Source organism: Corapipo altera, unplaced genomic scaffold (genome assembly GCF_003945725.1).
Source record: "Corapipo altera isolate COAL_440 unplaced genomic scaffold, ASM394572v1 112, whole genome shotgun sequence".
Taxonomy (NCBI): domain Eukaryota; kingdom Metazoa; phylum Chordata; class Aves; order Passeriformes; family Pipridae; genus Corapipo; species Corapipo altera.
In genome coordinates, this window is record NW_020884899.1 from 10686475 (window position 1) to 10710744 (window position 24270).

General features: G+C 39.1%; 1 protein-coding gene across 3 annotated transcripts; it reads right to left on the reverse strand.

Annotated features, from left to right (window-relative positions):
• Positions 1 to 3410: 3410 nt before the first annotated feature.
• OMA1 (OMA1 zinc metallopeptidase) lies at positions 3411 to 22745 on the reverse strand. 3 transcript variants are annotated; one of them, XR_003528586.1, is made up of 10 exons: positions 22614 to 22745; positions 21352 to 21874; positions 20737 to 20965; positions 19513 to 19686; positions 19314 to 19421; positions 17974 to 18102; positions 14836 to 14910; positions 13054 to 13203; positions 4942 to 6692; positions 3411 to 4771 (listed from the first exon to the last, which is right to left on the reverse strand). XR_003528586.1 is itself a non-coding variant. In XM_027648892.1 (9 exons), the coding sequence occupies exons 2-9, from the start codon at positions 21852 to 21854 to the stop codon at positions 6474 to 6476; spliced, it is 1587 nt and encodes a 528-aa protein (XP_027504693.1). In that variant the 5' UTR covers positions 21855 to 21874; positions 22614 to 22745; the 3' UTR covers positions 3411 to 6473. The 3 variants fall into 3 exon arrangements, 2 of the variants coding, with proteins under 2 accessions (XP_027504693.1, XP_027504694.1); XM_027648892.1 differs by having other exon boundaries at positions 3411 to 6692; XM_027648893.1 differs by lacking the exon at positions 22614 to 22745 and adding an exon at positions 22331 to 22444 and having other exon boundaries at positions 3411 to 6692.
• Positions 22746 to 24270: the final 1525 nt, after the last annotated feature.

Below are 24270 nucleotides of genomic sequence, written 5' to 3' on the forward strand. Positions count from 1 at the left end.
AGGCAGGTGTAGAATCCATGGATTTGAGGCCCGACTCGGGCAGCCCAGCTGCCACCTGGTGACTGAAAAGTCACACTGCGTTTTTCCCGCAGCATTTACTCCCTTCATTACTTATTCCAGATATGCATGGAATAAATCTGACAGCGTATCCCAGGAAGCAGTAAGGAGCTCTGATTCTCCAGAGTCGAAATATACAATATAGATCAATGTTTGTAGAAAGGAAAAGGAGATAAATTTAATTAACTCAAGTCTTAGATTGCAAAGTCATCGAAGGGGAAACAGCTGGGTTGGGGCAGGAGTCATCTAAATTTGGGTATTATCCTGTACACACTGACCTTACAAAACAAAACCAACTTCAATATCCAAATGAAAAAAACATCCTTTAACATCTTGGGGGAAATATTTTATTTGACACTTGAGTCAAATATCCAAATGCAATTCTAGAAAAGAGGCAGCAAAGGAGTTGAGAGGTACCACTTTTCCAGCAGATTTTTGCATCTTTTGTGGCCTCCTGGGTTGATCTCAACCACCATTTGAAAAGATCTAAAGTGGTATTTGAGGCTGTGAAGAACCTGCAATGAAACTGGCACAAGAACTTCAGAGCTCCCTATTATCAAGTCTTCAGTAGTTTCTGTTGCTTATGCATGGATCATGTCACACCCTTTTTTCTCACTGACTTGATGCTGAACTGTTGGTTTGCCCATCCAATTTCTGTGGCACCTGGTGAATTTTCTGCACTGGATTGTGTAGGGAAGGCATGATAAGAACCTAAGAAAAGCTGGAGAGCAGTGGCCTCGACATCTCGTGAGAACAGGCTGTACCATTTTGATGGAACTCACTCTGAAAAAGTCTTTGTACCTGACCCTACAAACAGAAGACTGAATGACCACAAGGCTGTCTACAAAATGTCCCAGTACAGTTCTAACAGCTATTTTTCCTGTGAAAGTCCACATGGGACTGAAAGCTGAAGGAAAAAGTTCACTGCTCAGATCATACAGCACATGCCACAAGCAAAATTTTTATTTCCACTTGCTAAATGAACTGATGAGCTATCAGAGTTTCTTCACATCTGTGCCTCCACTGACTTCCCACAGGAAGGCAGCAGCAAAATGACCAGGTTCCAAAGACCTATTACCTTTCTCTTTGCGTGTTCCCTGCAGTCCCAACTTGCACCACTGTTCTGAACTGCCTCGTGAAACTGTGTGCTCTGAAACAGGTGACTTCAGTAAAATGATTTGTAGGCTGAATGCTACAAAATAAATTTCTTTGGCAGATATCACCAAAGAGTGCTGTCAGTCAACAGTGGCTTTATCAAATTAAGATATAGAAGACAACCATGGAAAATAGAAAGTTGTTTTTCAAACTCCATTTTCACATCTGTTTTGCTGGTCTCCAACAATATGAAAGACTGTATCAAGGATATTATACAGGTGACTAAGTTACACATCAGATTTCTGTCAACTGTTGTCCCACCAAATGTTGGTGATGGTTGTTAATTAATCCAATATTGTCAGAATCCCATTTTAAATGGAAATATTATAGTAAGCTGTAACAAAAGGTTTAGGAGCATCATTTTTAGAAGGTGATCGATATCAACAAACAGAAGGCTGCTTGAAAAATGTTTATGTTTAAAATATAATAACTACTGCACATATCCTTTTCAACTTTTATGTTCTAGTCAATGTATTATAATTGAGTTCTACTGAATTACTTTTTAGTGGATAAATACTGTACACGCTGCAGTGTGATGAGACATCATGTAATGTATACTAATTAAGCCATTATATCTGTGGAGGAGATCGTATCTGAAATATCAAATTAGCAGGAATTAAACATCTCAAAGGATTAATGAAATGTTATGGAGCCATTCACTTCCAGGTCAACAGGTTCAATTTCACCTCAGTTTAATAGTTATAATGAAATTATGTGCTGGAGATAACAATTCTCTGCACCCGTTCATAAATCAGGGCAAGAGCCCCCGGCTCGTACCAGGAGCAGCAGCCTTGAACCAGCACAGCCAGAACAGCAGAGCCAGGAATATCTGCTAGGCCTGTGTTTGGCACATAGCCCCAGGCTCCAGGAGATCAAACAGCACATTTACTGGATGGCTGCAATATGTGTAGGCAGCAGCAGCGACACCAGAGACACTCAGTCAGTTCTCTTTACAGACCTGCCAACAATTGTCAACCCCAGCAATAAAGTTATCACAGGCACAACATTCCAGCTCGTCCTCGGCTCAGTTCAGAGCCCATCCTGCTTATCCTGATCCCTCTCTCAGCAGCCCTTGCTGCTTCAGCCTGCAGCACAAGGAAAAGGTGGGGCTGGGCACGGGAAAGGAAGAACAGCAGCCAACTTTTATTGGCTTTCTCTTTAGCTGATGAGACCACAGATATCCAGCAAACCCTGGTTTTGCAGTGGAACCACAAATTTGAGACTAACGTTTTTTTAGAGATTAAATAACCACTAAACTTTTTTTGGAGATAAATAACCACCACATCAACAGATTGAGGCATCAGCTCCTTAATGATGATGGGCAGTGAGCAAACAACAACAGGTTTGTACCTAAGAGAAAGTAGTTAAGAAATAACCACATCAAGAACAAAAACCTGTATCTTAGTGGTAAAGAGGTACATCCAACCTCTGCAGATACATAGAAAGGAGACAAATTGTAGCAATCACTGACAGCCCATCAGTTCAATTTGCTGTGAGGACTCTGTTAGACACACACAGACATTACAGTGTAAGCTAAGGAACAATTTTTTTACAAGATTTTTTAACTGACTTCTGCTGAGCTCTGCTAAAACTAAAATCTCACTGAGCCTCGGTATCTCCAGCTGTTACAAGGATCACCTACAGAGGTATTATGGAAAAACTAGTATTTTTGAGGGGCTTCAAGTGATCTAGAAACACAAGTTTTTAATATCCAGTCCTTCCTGGAGGTGTTTAACCCACACTCTGCAATATGGATTGAGAACCTAAAGAAAACATGCTATACTGGGACAGGAAAGTCTTATGCTGCCACCTCTACCACCAACCACACTTTGTGATCATCCTGCTCCCCCGTCAAATACTCCCAAGATCTGGAAAACAACAAGGACTTTCAGCAGAGAGAATGTGGATGGCTGTAAACCAGCTTACACAGACTAATACATTGAAAATAGTTTTTCAACCAGGGGTATTGAGATACAAACACCAGACTGAAAGAAAAGCTGTGGCAGCCTACATAATATATGAAAAAAGCATCAAGCTCGCAGGATTGTTCTCTCTTAGTGACTACAAACAGAATTCAAGAACAAAGAGCATTCTAACAGCTGTTTGCTTTGCTTTCCTGGCACTCAGGTATTTCAAGTAAAAAAAAAAAATAAAGAAAAAAACAAAACAAGAAAAAAAGAGTAAACATGACAAACCAGAAAGTTATAAGGAGCCATTTTTATTGCAGGACTGCCTTGAATGCACATTCCTGGCTTACAAAATCTCTCAACACTCCACTACAGCAATCAAGAGACTGAGTGGAATTTGTACCATATATTTACTCTTTCAGCAGGAAGCTGCAAAGTACAGCACCAAGTACTGGAGCTGGAAATGCAGATGCATTTTTACTGGTCTTTCTCACCTTTTTTCACTTTAGCCACTATTCTCCCTCTTCTATGACATGTGACTTTCAAGTACTGAGTTCCTTCAACAACACTTCTAGATCTGCTTTTCCTGTGACATCTTAAGTTACACAACTGTAATGAAAAGTTTCTACAGATCATCAGAAGCTTGCAACCAGAGCATTTTCCTAAGGGATATATTTTTCAAGTATAACTTTTATGATTAATAATCTGATAATAGATTATAGCTTATATATTAACATATTACATAATTATATATGCACACAGAAAATTATCATTTAAAAGTGCAATTTTTACTATGACTTCCCAAACCTTTGGAAAGCAATATTTTTGTAATTTCTCTGTTCTAGAAAGAAAATACTTTAGCAATATAGGCAGATGCAATAAAATATTCAGTAAGAATTTTAAATAAAGTGTCCTCCAAGAGGCAGATGAATTTAAGGCATTTTCTGTGTTGGACATGAGAGAAGCAGGAAGAATAAACCCTTCAAAAGCACTTGAGAAAAGTATTAAGGAAAATTCAGAATGTAAAGTAAAACCTGAAATTTTCAACATCACACACTGGATTTAAAATTATACATTTAAAACCATTTAAACTGTATTTAAAACTAGAGTGTTTGAGTTTAGAGGCCTAACTCGTGTGTGTGTGTTTGTAAGGAGAGAAATATGTTTTATTAGACCACCATAATTCGAAAAAGTACATAATCCTTTTGTCAGTATAAGCAATTACCCTTCCCTTGGAACCTTTTCTCTCAAATCACCATGATCATGGTTACAAAACTATCTACTTCCAAATTTTTTAAAATCTCTCTCTGTATCTCGAGCGTTCCACTGCTGTACTTCAGTCACTTAAAGCAGAGAGGAGAAATATTAAATTTGTGTAGTTTCATACTTCATCTTGAACACTGTAAAACTCTAGTATGTTCTCCTCATTCCTAACAGACACAAGCATCCAGTTGCATGTCAAGCAGGAGCCCTGGATAACAAAACAAGCTCTGACACTGGAGCGAGAAAGAAGCAGCAGTGTTGGGGTTTTGGTGCTGCAGGATAAACTCTGAGGTCCACAGGGAAATCTAAATGGTGTATTTTTCTGTTTACCTTCAGGTGACAATGTCCAAATGCTGCAACACATCACTGAACGTCTGCTACAAAAAGTCCTGTCACGAAGAATAAGAATGGATGGATGGATAATGGTCAGGCTGGACCTTCTGCCTCCTGCCAGCAGTGCTGAGCAGAGATTTAAAACCAGCTTGTAAGCAATATGCAGCCAATCTAAACCTATACAATCAGCCCTAGAATCATCAACATTACAGAGACATCAACTTACCTCTGAAGAGAGATAAGGGAGTTGCTGGTGTTTCTCAGAGGACCCAGCTTCATGGACTGAAGTCAGAGAAAGAATTACTTCTTTCACAATCTGTTCTCCCAACTACATTCACTGATAGTACTGAATGGGGTGGGAGGTTCCTTTTTAAAAGCTTGCGTTCTGATTTAATTGAAGAAATATGATAAAGTCTTCCCTTCTCCATACAGAAGAAGAATGTTTCAAAATAGGATGTACCGGAAAATATTTTTACTGTTTCCTTTATATAAGACCCTACCATATATGAATGAGATTTTTGTTTTGATCCGAGTAACAAGTTTTGATCCAAGTAAGTAACAGATCTTAAGAACTGGAGGAACAGGATTTCCCTTTTTTATTTTCATTCACTGTCACCTCTTTCTACACCTTCCTGCAAGATGGACATTTCAGTATTTTCACCAACTGCAAAGCAAGGACAGCTCAAACAACTCAAACAGAGATGACCACGCTGGGTCACAGTGGCCCATCCTGAAAGACAGAGCTTTACCTACACTGTGCATATTGGTCTCCAGGGCATAAAAAGTGTGGCTTCAGGGGGACTGGGGAGGGAGGGATGCTCAGCATTAGATGCCAGCTTCCTGAAGAGAAGTCACCTTTTACAGGATACAGCTGCAAAAGCTGTGCAGTCAAAAAATCTTATATTTGTCTTACTACATAATATATTCCACATCAGCAATCGTTTCTATCCAAATGGATATATCCAAATTAAATGTTGTTGCAGCAAACCTGCTCTTTGATGAGGCACCCTGATCATTTAAAAAAAGATAACAGCCATCCTTGCAAAGCATCCTAGTGCTACAAACTGTGGTTCTTTCAGTGCTTCTTTCAAAAGAAAGACTCCCCTGAAAATTATTTAACTCCTTTTTTTTTTAAACTGAACTTCGTGCAATCCTTTCAGGTTACTTTGAAGAAAAATGTTGAATTAATCCACATTCTAAAATGCCTCAGAAAGAAGAAAAATCCCAGCAGTAAATCCACCTAATTAAGTGGGGGTGTATCTAGCCCACAGCTATTATCACTTCTCAGCTTAATATTTTTAAACAGCCTGGATGTGGAGCAGGCAGTGAGCTCTCCTCATTATTTCTCAAATGAAGCTGAGTAGATCTAACCCAAATTATGGCAAGATAAACCAGACAACTTAAGTGATGAAAATTTTACTTTTCCCTCTGCTTTAGGGATGCTTCTGGCTCATCTGTCCTCTGATCAAGGTGAGCCTGATAAAGCTGAAAATTACACTGTGTCACTGGATTGTATGAGATTATCTCTCCCCTGAGAAGTGATTTATTTTAGTAACTCTTAATGAATAAGAAACTTTCTGCTCCAACACACTGCTCTTCTTGTGTGGGCATGGTTCCTTATTGCTTTGAGTGAGGGATCACATAAAAAGAATGGAGAATCCGAGTGGCTACATCTCCTTTATGGTTCAAAGACAAATTTATGTTATAAGACAGACCTTCAGGGACCACCAGTTCCATAAAAAGGGAAAATCATTGTCATTAGTTTGTAGGTTTAACTGCAAAAGTTACAGGCATATCTTCCACTTTTTGAGTGTGAGCAAAGTCTGGTTTTGGCTTTGAGGGATCTTGTTTTGTAGAATTTGGGGCTTCTCGATCTTTAGACGATTCCAGGAGATGTTGCATGTTAAGTTTGAAAATAAGGCGAGGATCTGGTCCAGAAAGAGATGGGCAATTGCAGCTCTCTCTTATTTTAAGAGCCTGTGAACACATAGGAAAACAAATCAAGCTCATTTAAACAGGAAAAACAAAAAGGGTTTCAGTCAGTGGCTTGGCTTTCCACAAGGTTTGCATTTGTACATAAAGCTTAGTGAGTGTAATGCTGAGCCTGAGTTGTTACTGAACAACTTTCCAACAGAACCCAAGAACTCCTGTGAAGAAAGAAATGTAGCAATGTGGTAAAACAATGGGGAAAATGAAGAATGAAGAATGAAATGATTTTCTCACAGTGTCTCCAAGGATGGATACTGTAAAAGGCACAGCATAAATAGATAGGAAGCTCTCTGTTTTGTGTGATACTTGTGCACATCAGTACATTTTACCTTTTAATTTACATTCACAGGTAAATTGAACTTTGTGTAACCCTTTCAGGTTACTTTGAAGAAAAATGTTGAATCAATCCATATTCTAAAATGCTTCAGAAAGAAGAAGAATCCCAGCAGGAAATCCACCTAATTAAGTGAGGGTGTATCTAGCCCATAGCTATTATTGCTTCTCAGCTTAACATTTTTATATTTATATTTCATGTAAATGAAAATGACTGCATCAGGCAAAAAAGGTCTCTGAATTATTTACTTCATCAGGTATGTTCTATTATTGATGTAACTATATATAGCTGCCTGACTCAAAAAAGGAGGGAAAAATCTCCAATAACATAATGGACATTTAAGTGTTTGGCACAGAGATAGTTCATCAGTATAGTTAAGGTCCAGTTACACAAGTGATCTCATCTCTAAGAACTATTTGGATACACAGCTTCCAAGTATTAGGAGAAAATAACATCTCTGGAATGTAAAAATTTACCTGAATAAAAAGATTAGTAGTAAGAGACCAAACTTTAGGCTCACTGAGTAAGTGCCATTGCTTCCATTTTACAGATAAGAAAGCAGAGGCACGAGGGAGACAAAGAATTCCCCAGAGAGACAAAATTCATTAGCACAGGCACATTCCCCCCAGATCATCCTGTGCTGTGGGGACTGAAGGTGTGACAATGGATGAATCTCATGTCTCAAAGGCACTGTGGGGAAAGTGGTATCAACCTGTAAAAAGTCAGCTGGTTTAAAGGATGCTGAAGTTGGTGTTCATTGTAATAAACCTGAACATGCATTAATTAGACCACACAAACAGGCAGCTCCTGGTGTGTGTGGCACATAACTAACTGATGCAGGGGTTGTACACAGACCTTTATCTTGGCCTCAATTAACAGCATCAAACCATGGGCAGATTTACATCCTGCTTTGGTTTTAATCCTTTCATGGGAAAACAAGTTCAAATGCACATTTTATTCCACTTCACTTTATAATCATGGATTCTTGAAAAGTAATAGTCAGACCTGGCCTGAGTTGTATCCAGGTGCATCCCAGCCAGGACTCAGGACTGTCAGTAGAAAGTGTGGGTCAAGTCATTCCTTCCAGATGGATTAAAGAGGAGGAAGAAAGTAACAGTTTTCCCAGCACTCCTAGAATTGTACTTTGAACAGAGCAGAAATTTTTAATCTGTTTTCTAATCACTAGCTTTGGCTGAGGTAACAAATCAAATATTCCAGCACAGGTATGCATAAGCATTAGCCCATCATTTTGAAACACTCTGCTATTCTTCCACAGGAGACACTGGAAACATCTTACTACAGCAGATTTTAAAATAGAAGAGCAGAGCTTCTTAACTCATTTCTTTGTATAAAGAGGTTTCAAAACCTATTTCTCCCTAACTTTACTACAGTAAACTGATAGAGTTTGCTGTAAATGCCTAGAACCAAACATATTTTAAATTTAACAACTGGTTTTGGAAAAAGACCCATTCCAGGAATGTAGCAAGAGTCTCTCCAGCCATTTCTTGGTGAAATGTAACATTTAAATTACTGGATACACAAGTCTGGATTAGGCATGAAATATTGCTCTTGTCTAACTTTTAAAAAATATGAATAAAGCTTTCACAGCTTGTTTTTCTACAGCATGATCTTCTACATAGTCACCAAATGTAACTATACTGTGAACACTCTTCTGCTTCAGTGACCAATTAATTTCTAAACTGACATTTATGACAAACCAAGAGTTTTCTCTTGTTCTCTAGAACATAACCTGCTGCAAGACTGCATTAATGTCAAGCAGTGTTATTCAAGGCAAATGGAAATACAAAGATTTAGGCTGCATCCTGGAAAGGACAAACTAATCCTCTTTTAAGCTAATTTGGCAATTTTGTACCTCTGTGTTTTCCTGGCTATACAGTGCCTGGCCTATTTCCATGGCTTCACTTACCTAAAATAGTAAAGTCACGACAGCAAAGGTGAAAAACAGCACTTCAGAGTTAACGTTTTTACATCATTAAAATGCCAATTACAGGCTGAGGAGCTTAAAACATCATTTCTCCTGAAAGATAAACCAGCTCAACATGGTCAGGTGTCTGCATTTCCAAAATCACTGGTAACTTCAAATCTGGTAATTTAATATTGCTCGAGTAGATTGGGTTTTGACAGCCTGGGTAACCAGAGTACAATTAAAAGCATTCCCAGTGAAGCACATGCATATTGATATTATAATAAGAACATGTTTTATTGACTGTTTTTACTGAAGAGCTTTCTCAGTAAATGAGACAGAATGAGCCAAGGTTAACTAGCTGGAGTGAGTATGAAGATTCACCTGGGAAGTGAGAGGATTTTAATGCTGTTCTTTCCAGGTTAACCTCAAGAGCACAGCACTGCTGCTCACAATAAAGACCCCCTGCCTGCTCACTGGTTCAGGAGATCCCAGATCAAATATCCAAGCTATTGCTTGGAAAGTATCACAGGTGAAGCTGTTTTTCTTATCAATACAATCACAGTCACCTCCTGCAACGTGCTGGGAGCAGGGAAGGCATAAGAATTAGGGGTATCTGCCTCATCCTATCACTTTCATGTAAAGCCTACCAGGAGACAAATAGAGAAATAAGGAATTTTTAGTTCCCAGCATTAATCCTTCACACTGTCACAGACACCAGACTACCTGCTGTATCTTGAGCCCTTACAGTATTAATGAAATAGCAGTAAAAGATGATTAAAAGAATTGATAGACTTTACTTGATAAAGAAGAAAAGCAGCTTATATATAATGCTAATACTTCTTTCACTGCCATTGGCACAGAAAGAAGAAATTGTGACAGAATATTTAACAATTTTATGGGGAGGATAGAAGTGCAGGTCAGTGGTTTTTATTCTTGTTTTCACATTGATAGGGCTTAATTAACATATTCTAGTACTAGAACTATCTGAAATAATCTCCATATCATAAGCAAAGGGCAAATATACCAACCCATTTTTGAAAAGAAAGCAAAATAAATGTATCTTCCATATCCACAAGGCAGCAGATTGAGCAATAATCAAAAGCTACACAAAAAATTAATAGAAGTAACAAACAGCCAAGGTGGATTTGACAAGAACAGGTGTTGCCAGAGTAAATTAATTACATTTTCTTTGACAAGTTAATTGACCTAGCAAACAAGACAAGCAGTGGAGTTGATGTATCCCAACTTAATATTAGTCTCTAAATGATCTCACCATGGCATTTCTACAAGGAAGAGTGGGAAATGTGAGTTACAGGGAATCAAAAATGGAATCTGAGCCAACAACACGATGCCAAAAAAAAAATCAAATGTCATGTCAAGATGAATTTTAGTGTCACAGGAAAGGCTCAGTAGATAACCTTCTGCTTTATTCAGTGTGCTGTTATCCAAGAACTTCTCTCTGGCACTACAATTCCGTGATTTTTCTCTCCAGAGCAACACTAAGCACCCTCCCCACTATTACAAAATCATTTTAAGATTTCTCTTTCTGAAAATCAAATGCACAGGCCTTCATCGAGTATCTCACCACCTTCCAGGCAGGAATTCTAAGAGATTTCAGTTTCGTATTTAAGAGTATACTCTGTTTTCCTAGTTTAAAATCCAAAGCTCTCCCTGAAGGGGAACTGCTTTAAAAACATGGTAAATCTTTTTCATTTGCTTTATTTCATTTCCAGGACAGCACCACTCTGTAACTGCTCATAGCTCACTATTTACCAGTTCCTCAGCTTGGCTGTAGGTTCCAACTTGCTCACAGAACCAGATGCAAGTTCTTCAATGGTCATTTGATTTGTTCCCTGTCTTCTAATTACATATAAAGAGAACCCCTGTGATGCTCCTGCTTTAATTTACATTTCCTGGGACTGTTCAGTCATCTCACTGAGATGTGACATTTCCTTACCTGAAGAAAAACTCTCACTTCATATGGTCACATTTTATTGTGAACTTGCTTAAAAGTCTGTAGAGAAAGATCAGCGTGGCCTGAGAGGTCCAAAAACTTGTCCCAATTTGTCCCAGCTACAGTAGCTGGTCTAATAATAGATATTGTATTGTCCCCAAAACCAGCAGCACATGAACACAACAATGCTCACCATGGATCTGATACCGAGTGTTAAGAAGTACCAGTTTCTTCACAGAATGATACTAGAGATTAAAAGGCCTTTTTTGAAATCTGGCTTCTCTCCCTGGGCTCTGAGTATCTAGTGGCTATTAACATATGGTAAAAATACTGTTCTAAAAAGCTTTAAGCATGTGAACAACTGAACAAAAAGATGCTGATATTGAACAACAATAATGCCCTGGCATTCCCTTAAATGCCTGAGGTGCAGCCTCCAGGCAGCAGCTCCCAGATGAAGGGAGTCAATGTCTCAGACAAGAAGCCTCCAACAACACCTCTACACACTTCCTTTCATCTTTATTCCACATTTGTAGTGCCAACCTCACTTAGTCAACTTGTTAAAGACAGGAAGTCTTTTTTCTCATCCTACTCCAAAGAATGTTTAAGGTAAAAGGCAAACAAAAACACGTCCCCCTCAACTATCTTTTGGAAGAAAACTTCCCAGCCTCCCTTGCTCTTGGAAGAGAGAGTATCTATAAAAAGCTGAAGTTGCTCCACCTGCTAAACTATGAGAGATAAGGCAGAAATAACAGTTGTACACAGCTGCTCAGTTATTTAACAGGCCAGGTGCAGAACACAAGAACTAATTTATTTTGTTACCTCTTTATAAGCCAGTCAACAACTATATGAAAATAAGCATTCCTGAACCCTTAATGTCAAATCTACCTAAAACTAAGGCTCCACAACAAGTATCATTTTCTATTCAGCTGCTCTAATGTGTTAAAAATCCATCTAAAAAAGTCATACCCTGCTTTTGCAAAGTACAGACTTTGTGTATATTAATTTAAAATATTCAGTCTAGCCAGTCTCCAGCCTCCTACCCCTAATGCTGACTTTGATTTATGCCACCATTTACAATATTTACTGTATTCATCCTCATCAAAGGATTCGTGAAAACCTTTCTTTCTCCTTTGAAGTCAGCAAACACCTCAACATTTTAGTGCTCTCTCTGCCAATACATCTTCAACTGTCTTTACAGTTTGGAACTGAGAAAGACTTTAGGTGATTGAGAATTTAAAAAAAAAAAAGAAGAAATCACTAGTTGGTATAAAAAAGAGTATTTCCAAACACAGTTTAGCTGCTGAAAAACAGTGTCATTTTGAGGTGCTTTTGAGATGCTTTAACATTCTATTTCAAAACAAACAAAAAAAAAACCTAGGCAAAAAAATCAATTTTATTTTTCTGTAGTTAAAACACCCACATTTAAAGAAATAGTAAACAAACTAAGATTACTAAACCTCAAAAGTTCTCTGTCCTTAAGCTATCAACAAGTAGTACATCAAACAAAGATAATCCCCCAGTAGCTTTCCACCTGGCATTCCTCTGAGATTGATGGGCAATTGTGTGAATTAGTTCAAGTTCCTTGGAGTGAAGTAAAATTTGCTCCCTAATGTGCTCTCAGGAAATCTTCTCCTGGGGATCTGACATCCTTCTGAAGCTCAGCTACTCGAGGTGTGTTCAGTGTCACAGCAGTGAGGGGGCAGGATGGAGCACTCTCTATTTGACAGCCTAGGTAAAGCTACAAAAGCAAGAGAACTCACCACAGTTTAGGGATCCAACTTAAAAATTGGCTTCCAAAGTGGAAAAAAAAAAAGGAAAGAGTGGTTGAGATCCTGACACTGTCACATCTATAGGAGAAGGCCATTCAAAAGCAAAGACTATACTTTGATTAGAAATCAGAAAAAAAAAATAAATCAATCCTGGAATGTAATTACATTTTATCTGTGCTATCGTAATTTTCCTCATTTAAAAAACCTTTAAGGTTGAGAGCTCTGTAGCAGAGAATTTCTGGAAGGATGGAAAGAAAGATAAGCCCAGTGCTAAAAGTGCAGATTGTGAATCAATCCCAAAGTAGCTCCTGAACCAATATCAAACCTTCCTGAGTGGGAGAGATGCTCCCTGCAGCTCTGCTCACCTGTGGGATCAGCCGGTCCAAATGCTCCGCTCTGTTCTCATGGGAAGGGTGTGTGGAAAGCCACTCTGGGATCCTGGGCTGCCCTTGGATGGTTTCTGCCAATTCCATCTGCTGCCAGAACACGCTGCTCGCTCTGACATCCACACAGGCCTGAAAACAGGGAGCAAATGTGGACACCACATTTTTAATCTAATAAATACACACTCTAATAGATACTGAATTATGAAATTTTAAGTCTCTGAAGGTTGTTTAGATGGTCCTTCTCACACCTGACAGGAAAAGCCTGCTGCAAATAGCTAAATACAACATGAAAACTCATGCAGACACACACTGGATCTGTTCCTTTTAACATCTGTGTAATTCCACTGATCTTAAAAAAAACTTATATCTGAACTAGACAATGCAGGAGAAAAAGAGGTTCACAAATTCTGGCATGTACTTGTTCTTCAAAAAACCCCTCAGCTGTGAATTCTAAGTTATATTTGTTACATAAAGTACAGCAGAAGAAGAAATTAATCATCTCCACAGATATAGGCAAATTTACAGGAAGAAGTTTAGAGTCAAAAATAGTAAGTGACAATAATTCATCCTTAAATAGCTCTAAAAATGAGCTGCAAAGGCAATTCTGTAAGTGATTACATGCTTTTTTCAGGGGTGATCTCTGTAACCCATAACAGATGAAAATAGTAATTCTGCAGAATTCCTGCCTCTTTCCACAGAAGTATATATTTAACCACAGAAAGTCATGGAACAGTAACTTTTAGAATAGCTTTTGTGTATCACTAACAGACTCCTTTATTTTTGCATTTAAGTAAAGGAGAAAAAAAATAACATGATTTCTTACACTGACTTTTATTTGTTAAGAAAATAAAAGACTAGAAGTTGTCAGAAGGTAAGAAAATCACTTCTTTCCCTCCCCCCCCCGAAATACAGTAGTGCTGCCTTATTCTTTGAATTTATTTCTTAAAATTTTTATTAAAAAAAAGATTACCTGCACAAGCAGAGAAATGCTGTGCTTGTTTCTTTCTGGTATGGCCCTAAATCTTTGGTATCACAAAACACTGAGCACAAACACAGCAATTATGGTTTTTTTATAGATTGTATTACTCCCTTAAATTACTTTAAATTAAAAATGCAGTTTCAATCTCAAAATCAAAGGTAATTTTAAAACTCTTCCTTGAAGAAATATAAATAATTATTAAGAAAAGGAAGTTTTCCTTATGAAATATTAACACTAGATGGTGCTGCTCACACTGTTATCTGACACCTTGCTCTATACTGCACTTTGCTAGAAACCAAAAAGTTGGTTTATTTTCTTTAATATAGAATTAAAATCCAGAGGGGGGGAAAAATAACTGAAAAAATAAATTCTGAGAAAAATGCTGAGTAGCTTCTGGCCAAATTTTTGTCTTACTTTAGCAAAGTTACACTGTTCCTGTGGCTGAATTTAGGCTAAATGTTTAAATCTTTACACACAATTAAAACCAACTTACGGTTTAGCATTCTCCTTGTTATAAATATGTGGGTTTTTCTTCTAATAATAATAAACTACACGGAAAATACACTGTGCAGTTAATGTGCAACTTTACAAACTTCTATTTTCTTACCTGCATTTAGACAGCATGACTTTGTCTTTCCCTAAAAACTGTTTTATTTCCCCCCACTTCATAAATCTACAGATCTTCAAAAATTCTCAGCTTACCTCTGTCTGAAGTGTGAAACTCCCTTCAATTTAAACAGAAACTGAAAACATTGTCAATAAAACCAACCAACCCCAGTTACCTTTGCTGCAAACTGAAGTCCCACTTTATCAGCCTCAGCCTCCAGTGTTCTGCTGTAGGGTCTGTCAAACATGAACTGGAAAGAAGCACATCAAAGCTCTATTTTTGGGTTTGAATGTGCACAAAGGTGGAGCATTGTAACTGCCTTTCTAACCTTCCCATAAGAAAAGGGGTTTATCTGTCTTGTTCACATTGTACATGATCAGTATTAATTTTCTTAATGTAATCTTTAATTCCATTCTATGTAACTCATTCATCCTGTATTTAGTGGAAATCAATTCAAATTACACTTATTTTCATGGCCACTCTCATCAGCCAGTCCCATTTTGCAGCAACTGAAGGCTCAATACCAACTTTACACTAGAATTTTTCCACTTCACTCTTTCATTGACACCAAGATTTTTGTTGTAGCAACTGTAGGTAAAAATTCCAGTGGGTCCCTAAACTTTTCTGATGACTGCCTTTCAGCCTGCTATCATCTACTCTGCATGGCAAACAGTGCACAGTGTGGAATGCAGCCACCAGTGTTTCCATGCAGAAATCCTTATAAGTTTCAGGGGAAAAAAACCCCACCAAAACCCAAACAACACAAACCAGTTTGAAAAGAGGAGCACCAAAGAAGGGAAGCAATCCCTTGAGCACAGAAAGGGAACTGTAACTTTTTGCTTCTTTCCAAAGTAGCAGTGATAGTTTTTCTTTACTAGCTCAAAAATAGAAGCCAAACAAAGCTGATCCTCTGAAGTGTTTTTTTAAAGCCAAATACTCTGGTTGGTAAGTAAGCACTTATATGAGGTCACTTTCTAAATTCTTGGTTTCTATACAGATCTTAAATATTGCAATTATAAATATATTTTTTAAATCCTCTGATGATAAAGTCATTCCTGGAAGGGGAATACACACCTCTACTGCCTCAAAAATCCAGGTCTGCTGGTGCACATATGTTCACTAAACAGCAAAGATGTCCCTGGCTGGTCTGTCATGTATTCCTGAAGCACCATTTCCCACTTAGCCAAACAAACTATTTGTTTAATTATTAAATATTTTTTAGACAAGGAAATTAAATGGGTTACATAAAAAAGAGTCCAGAATCATCTCACACATAGTATTTACTATTAATCTGCTACTGAAAAAATGAAATGGTTTAAAAAAACTACTGTGAATGTGCTGGAATGAAAAATTAGAACCACAAACTGATCTAAAATCCTTGTCTGAAATTGGACATAATAAGAGGGATTTGAGTTTTCAAACAGTTACTAGAGCTGTCTGTGGAATACAAATCTGATGGTGTGAGGTGGACAAGGAAAGGAGTGTGGAGACTGCAGCTGTACATATTTATGTGCAGGACATGAGCAAAACTCAAAGCTATGTTTTGAGCTATTCTAAGAATAATTCCTAGCTTTAGTTCCCATATAAAATAACAGCTACTGTATAACAAAGCCAACATGCTTCAGTTCAGAAATACATGACTAAAGAACAACCATAGCTGAACAGCATAAGGGAACTTAACAATTTATCAAGGAAAGCAAACCCAGCAGCCTTTGGGGGAAAGGCAGAACTGGAGCTCACATGCCCAAAGACCTACAAAGAATCACTAAGAACTACTTAGAGTCAATAATAAAATATACACAATAGTCAGTAGGTCAAAAAGTTAAGCCTCTAGGACATAAGAGAAAAACAAATATACAGAGAGAAGCAAGTACTGCAATGTGGCTTAAATAGCCCTTTCACAGAGTAGGAGGCTAAGGCTTTAAAAAGCAAAATACAGTTATGGAAGAAGAGGAAAAGAGATATCCTGAGAAAGTTTGCAGAAAGGTTCACTTTCCTGGAAGCACAAGAGGCAAATGTCAAATGGAGAAAACAAACAGACACTGCACTCCCGGGTGACTGAAAGAAATGAAATTTTCCATTCAGCACCTTTCTCATCTGGGGTGAAAGGTCTGCAAGTATTAATCACTCCAATATTACTGAAGATGAGTTGGATCAGCCTTTTAACCCAGCACACTGCTGTACAGCACGAGACATATTTCTTACAGCACACCAGGACTATGAGCTTAAACCCCGATCCATTTGCAACCTAAAGCACAACTCCAGTCCATGATTCCCAAATATCCATGCAGTTAGCCTAGGACAGGAGAAGAGATGCTGACAGGGGGTGGAATCTTGCTGTCTGAATTATGAGCAGTCTCAGGATTGATTCACACTCGTTCTTTGCCAAATTCAGCTCTTCAAAATGCTGGCCAGTGTTCATCAATGTATTGGTTTCTCAGCTACTTGTACAAAATATCCCAGCTCCTTAGAGATAATTTATGTTCAGAATCCACATATCTCCTCATTAGCATAAGAACTACCAAAACAGATTGGTTCTGTTTAATGTCATGGGGAAATCTCAGGAAAAGCATCAAGCCCAAGTAATCAAAGAGCTCTTCCCCTTAAATTCGGATTCAAGTTTTATGATCTAAGCAAAATTTATTTTTAAAAAACACATTTTTATAAAAAATAAATGAATCAGTAACTGTCCAAAGGCAGAGAGAAAATTAGACTGTGGAAGAAAATTGGCACCACAGAGCCTCTGAATTTTACTTTGTTGGAATATATGCTGGTTGAAAAGATTATTTAGTAAGTTTTACTATAGCATGATTTAAATACTCTTAAGGAGTGTTTAGATTCTCAAATTTTTAATCTCAAATTTTAATCTCAAAGAAACCATTCTTACCACTAACAATACATCTAAAGAACTCCATATATTTTGTTTGCTTTAGGAACAATTTAACAACTAGGTAAAAGAAAAACATGGCATTTCAACATACATAACTTAAAGGGCAAGTTACATTTCTAAAAGATAATCATCTGCTTTAATTGGCAGCTGGTACCTGGAGCCTGTGCAGCTCAACCAAGTCATGTAGGGAGATCTAAAGTTCTTCATGATGACAAATGCAAATCAGTACCAACTACAGCAGAATCAGATTTTTAAAAATGTATTTCCTACTCAAATATTAGTTTTTGCTTATATTTCTCCTCTTGCCTTTTTCCCCAAACATACTATTTACTGTAGCGAAAGATTCAAAATTATCGTTAAAATTAAGATTAAAAATGTCTTTCCGAGGAAGTCAGGGAGGATAACCCAAAATGTCAGTCTTACCTCCTGCAACTTGCTCTGAATCCACTGGCCAACAACTGCCAAACTATCCCGAGGACAGACGGCCCAAATCATGGTGAGAAAGATGAGGGAGAGAAAATCCAGGATGTGCACCAGGCTGGCTTTCTCTGCCTGCAACCAGAGATTGTCCCATTTTCATTCCTTACAGTCTGACATTTCTTTAGAACACAACAGAATTTGGAAACATTTTAAAAATCACAGCTTTGGGTTTTTTTCTACGCAGCCACAGGAACAGGGCACAAGATTCCCTGCTTGAACAAATAAAAAAATCCAGTTGGATACAAGGTACTTTCAGTGTGGAATCCACAGCAGCTGTGGAATACAGCTGGAGCAAACACATCTGGCCATCACCCTGTTTGAGAGACTCAAAGCTGGAGGTAAGATGGGAATGACATACAGAGAGTTCTTCAGTAAAAAGGCCAAGAAACACCTCAGTTGGAATGAAAAATCTATAAAGAGACCTCAAAGACTGTTCTTTACATTAATTTGAGAAGAGAGAGACATCACTGAGACAGGATCCCTAATGGGAATAGGGGACAGTAGACATAATGTATTTATCTTTGGTTTTCTGCTGCACTGCTTTCATTTCAGAATCTGAGAGATCCTGAAGAAATAAACTGAAATTATTCTGTTTTCCAGAGCTCTATTTGACATGTAACAAATTGATCTGAGCACTTACAAGTGGGATCATGCAATAGTTCTCTTTATGCCAGCTGGGTGATGCAGGTTCCACATAAACAAGGTAAGTTCTTTTTATGAGGAGAAATGCATTTTTTAGAAGTTCAAGGGGGTAGTTGGCTCAACTGAGCCCAAGAAACAACATTGTGAACTGTTGCTCACCCAAAATCACAAGAATCAAGCTCCAAGCATTCCAGAATTTGACATTCTAAACCAGTGTGTAACTATAATAAAAACACTATGGGTTTTAGGATAATTTTTTAAGTATATCCACTTCTGTAGGTATTAACAAGTATAGGAGTAACAAACTGAGTTGCTGAGTACCTCCAGTTCTTTACATCTGAGCTATAAGAGAGGCATCTGCAGACCAAGTTCTACATGACTGTTAAAAGTGAGCCATAATCCACCACTGTAGCTGTGAAAAAAACACTGGCAGACTTTGTGCTAACAGGGACCAGTACAGGCCTTCTGACAGTTATTAAGTATTACACCAATAATAAGGATCTACTGTAGCAGACCAGACATTTCAAATTCCATTTTTCATTAATTAGAGTCACATTGAAAACTTGGTTGGTATAATATGATCACAATTAAATTGATTAGAATAATTTAAGAATATCAGACAACTTTCTTTAAAAACTTACTGCATGTTCCAGCACAGCATGAGCTATTTCATGTCCCAAAATAAATGACAGCTGATGAATATCAGAAACTGCATCGAGCAATCCAGTGAAAACAAACACTTGACCATTCTGTAAACAAAAAAGTGAATAAAAATTAAGTGGAAGACACATAAATGCCGTTTCAACATAATTAATAATGTTTGTATTGTGTTCAACTTACTGGAAGCACAAAAGCATTTACACCTGGTTCATCCACCACGTGGATCACCCACTTGAGTGCTGAGACCTCTGGGATGTCCTTATTGCTTTCAGACAAATGCCCAACAACTCTCTCCACAACCTGGTATCTTGCATCTGTCTCAGGCAACATCTGATTTTTGAACTCCTCCATCCACTGAAAAAAAAAAATTCACTGATTGCCATGCAGAACAAACACACAGTGAATGACTAAAGAGTAAACTAATCTAGTGGCTACACACAACTTAGATAAAACTAAGTTTCAATACATTTTTCTTTTATATAGCCAAAGCCAATACCTTAGAGTTCAGCCTTTTAGACCCACAAGTAAAAGAATAATAAATTTAAAAGAAAGTAAATTGATCACAGATCAAAAATAAGTTATCATAAACTTGGTGCCACAGCCTCCTGTACCTGGCATTTTCCTAAACATAGTTAAACTTGGCATCATGATTCAGAGAACCTTTGTATCCCCTCTTGAATTTCCATCTGAATTTGTAATTTTTGCCTATCTGAATATTCTTGTAATTTGTAAGGTGGGCAAATTTATACAAAATATGTATTTTGAAAATATCCTTGTACTTGTTCTGTTCTTAACTCATATCTGAGAGAAAGGACTGTAGTGACATTTGGATATGGTTTATCAAGTTTCACTGACTTTAGAACAAGAAGACACAGAACTCAAAGCTACAGAAACTAGTTCTGGACAGTTTAAATAGGCAGTTTAAAAGAAGGAAATTAAAGAATAATGAGATAATCAAATAAATAAAAAAGAACAGAATGCAGGTAGAGAGTACTACCTTACAAAGTGACAGCTTCAAAGAGAGGACAAGTGCCAAAGAATGGTGCAATCAGCTCAGAAACTGAGACAAATCTCAGCATACACCTGTTCTTCTAAGATCCTACCAGATTTCCATATTTCTTTTACGAAATTCTGTTCAATTACAGTAACACAGAAATGTTTGTTACATGCATGTCATGTGGCTTTAATGTGCCCCTGATGGAAAGGGAACTCTTAAAAAGGATGGGAACAAGAGGAGAAGGTAACAGATGGGGGGGCTCAGCAGGGTTTTGAGTGTGAACTTCAAGACTTATCAAGGACACCACAAGGTTTGTTTGCCCATCTCATTAATGGGGTTATCTCATCACCTAAGAAAAAAAGCATTAACAGTTCTAGAGTATTTAATTTTTTTCTTTAAAATCTTACCATCTCATATTCCATCTGTGACAGTTCCCTAAAATGCTCCTTCCCAAACACCAGCAGTCGAGCACGCCCAGTGATGGGTGTCTCCTCCAAGTGAGTAAAATAGAACATGATAAATACAACTCCTAAGCTACTGACACCCAGGAGGATCTTCCATTTATTTTTTCTTGCACTTTCTTTAAACAGTTCCCGTTTATTAGGAGGAAGTGCCTTCCACCAATTTCTTATGCTCCTGTAAGATACAAATAGTGTTAACTTAGGACATAGTTAAAAAGAAATTTGTTAGTGTCTGTCCGTGCTGTATTCTCTGTTATAGTTTCATCTCATGTAGCAGCTTATGGAAGGTTATATTATAACTGGCTTCTACTCCACTCCATGTCTTCCCTCGAACATGAGAAGAAGGAATGCCCCTCAGTGTGTTGGTTCACCTTCCTCTACCACATGTAAATGAGAAGGAAAAGAGCAAAAGATACACCTAACACCTCTGAAAATGGAAAAAAACCTTCTTGTTGAGCAAACTGTCAGTCAAACAATACCACAAACACACCTGCCATCCTCCACAAACTCACACTTTGCATGATGGGGTCTTGCACTGAGAGCAAAGTAACAGTATTTTACCTGCCAAGAATGATGGCAAGTAATTTCTGAGCTGGCTTAACAATGATCCAGAAAAGAGGAACTGGCGCAGCCTGAAATGATGGTGATGTGCGAAGAGACCTGATGATGTGAACATTCCAAGCAAAAAAGTGATGTGGGAGTTCCCCTACGGAACAGATCCGGAGGGATGTGGTCTTCTCCCCCTGTGGCCGAGAGGACTGGATGCAAAACATTCCCGAACTGTGGTGTGCATTCCTGTACACTCCTGTATTTGGGACATTCAAAACACACTTCGGTCCTTTACTGATGAAGTTTCTGTGGCAGACAGGGTTTCCAGTCAAAAAACAATTTCTAGTATTTCCACTCAAATCCAGCCTTTGGCATCTAAATCTGTTGATGTGAGTTCGGCACCATGCTGTGTAAGACCTAGAGAGGTTATTGCACTTCCCCTGCTTGCTCAAAGATGCCAAATGAGAGAAAGCACAGTTCCTGCCCGGCAGCTTTAGACCACAGATGATATTCATAACTTCTTTGGCTGGTTACCCTGCAACAAAGAAAAAAAGTAGCAGAGAGGCATTAAGAAACCCCCCAAACACGAAACTCTGAATCATTATTTCATTGCTCCTGAACAGATACTGTGTATTTGTTTGCCAACAGCTGCATTGCACAAAACGGTCACAGTCACAAGTGCACCCGGTTGCAGTTTCAAGATACCAATCCTTCCGACAGTGAAGGAAATCCCTGTCGAGTATCACTGAAAATAAAACAAGGTGTGATTTATTTTTCCCTTTCACTTTTAGTACAACCAGTCCAGAGTGACTGCAGGTGTCCCTTGGGGAAGACACGTGTCACCTTCCCCTGCTGCCCTCAGGTGTCATTCCTGTCTATGAGGAAAACCAGGATCTATGAGCATGTTGCTGGTACTTTGCTCCCGGCATAGAAACAAAATGACTCAACACAGCGAAACCAAGTGTCTGCCAGCCGGGATCCTCTGACTCACGGGCATGGACATGGGAATGCCTTGGGACGGACAAGCCCCAGCCACCCCCTCGCTCATTTTCACCCCCTGGCTCCGACCGCGGCCTTCGCTCCCTCCCCGACTCCCCGAGGGGAACCGCGACTATCGTGACAGGGGCTGACGGGAGGGCTGGGGGGGGGAGAAGGAGACGCGTCACTCGGAGGCGCCCGCCGGCATAATGGCGGGCGGGGGGAGCTGCGGCCGCCTCACAGCTGCACGTCCCAGGGACCGGGAACGACCTCCTGCGCCAGGCTCCCCTACTCACCACCGCGGCAGGCGGAGGAGGAGGGGGCGGACGGCGGAGACGATGTCGATACCGGGGCGGAGGGCGGGAAGCGAGACGGGCTCCGCGTCCCTTCCCTCAGGCGGGGCCGCCGCCGCCGCTTCTTTCAGGGGCGGCCGCCATTTTGTGTGGGCGCGGGGAGCGGGGCTGCCCCTCGTGAGGCGCGGAGCCCGCTCTGCTGAGGGCCTTAACCCTGGCTTTGCCCGCGCTGTTGCGGTGTGACCTTGTTGCAAAAAATTTAGTATATCAAAATTGCCATAAATCAGGGTGTTCTTTGATGTAAGATCTTCGTGTGCTTTCGAGCCTAAATCAGCGGAACAGGCAGCAGCCAGCATCCCCTAGTTAGGGACATACAGGAACTAACAAGCTACAAGGATGCAGCTACAAGATGATGATGTATGTCTATGCACACATTGCTAACTTGGCAAAATACAGTCCATGTATCCTACAGCTGAACTGTGCTCATTATAGTACTAAAAATCATGCCTACAGGTCAAGACTCTTCTCCTGAGCATGTGTAGAAGTTCACTGGGGTTATGTAGCTTGTATGGAAATTCCTAATCAATCATAATACAGGGGCTGTGCTTGGAAAGTTAGTAACTCTGAATTTCTGCCTGTAAATAATAGTGTGAAAAGTCCAGTGGCCAAGCTTGATTCATGGAACACCACTGAGCACCCAGCCTTGTGCAGCTCTGAGATAAATAATCAGCATCTCTCTCTAGTGTGTCATTATTGGCCTGTTGCACACCTGGTTACGAATCCAATTCTGAGGGCAACAACCTCACAGCCCTGAGTCCTGACTGGTTAAGCATCCGGAGCCAGAGTGATGTACTGGGATGTATGGTAATGACAGGGCAGCCCAGGCTACACACAAGTCTTGGTGCTTTGCATATAAACAAAGGCCCTGTGGTTGTGAAAACTAAAGAAACACAAATCTTTGCCTTCCACAGTCACATCCTCTCTGTGAACACAGTGAAGTATTGTTCAGTGTTTGTTGAGACTCATTAGTCCATCCCTATTTATCTGCAGAGCCCTCTGCTGTGACAGTTCTAAGCATTGATGTCCGCTGCCTATGAAAATATGTAGTGAACAGATACTGGAGTCCAGGCCAGAAAGAAACTTCCTTTAATGGTAAGTAGAAAATCTTTTTTCGTCAGACACAATTCCTTTAAGACCTGCCCAGCCTCCATTGTCATAAGAGGCATGAAGAGTAAAATCTGTCAGTCAATAGCACGGCATTCATTTTTGTGACTGTCAGCTCCAATCACAAAACCAGCTGAGCTGTAGCAGCAGAAAAGCACTTTGTCTAACCTAAGGTTTGTGTGTGTCCCAGCTGTCAAGAAATAAAGAACTGAGATGGAAACCTTCATTAATATCCTTATTAGACTTTGTATTTGCTTGCTCTTCTTGTCTTCTTTATCTAGAATTCTCCGTTCCTAAGCCAAGCATTAGGGCTTTCTACCATTTCTTCTGTGGAGCAAATGTCATTTTTCCACCTTAGAGTCTCCACTTTATATCAAGTCTGCTGAAAACATATTGTTATGTATTATTTCTTGACGTATTTCTTTTTCCTATTACTTGTTTCTCCAACTGCATTGTTTAACTGTCTGCATAGAGGGTACAGGAGCTATTTCTGCAT

What these genes read in the sequence shown, in the direction of transcription:
- OMA1 (XM_027648892.1), bottom strand. Translation starts at nt 21,854, where the DNA reads ATGAATATCATCTGTGGTCTAAAGCTGCCGGGCAGGAACTGTGCTTTC. An exon ending in TTCAGAGCAAGTTGCAGGAG is followed by an intron (nt 14,911 to 17,973) that starts GTAAGACTGACA and finishes GCTTCTTTCCAG; the next exon opens with TTCATGTTTGACAGACCCTA. An exon ending in TGGACCGGCTGATCCCACAG is followed by an intron (nt 6,693 to 13,053) that starts GTGAGCAGAGCT and finishes ATGTGTTCACAG; the next exon opens with GCTCTTAAAATAAGAGAGAG.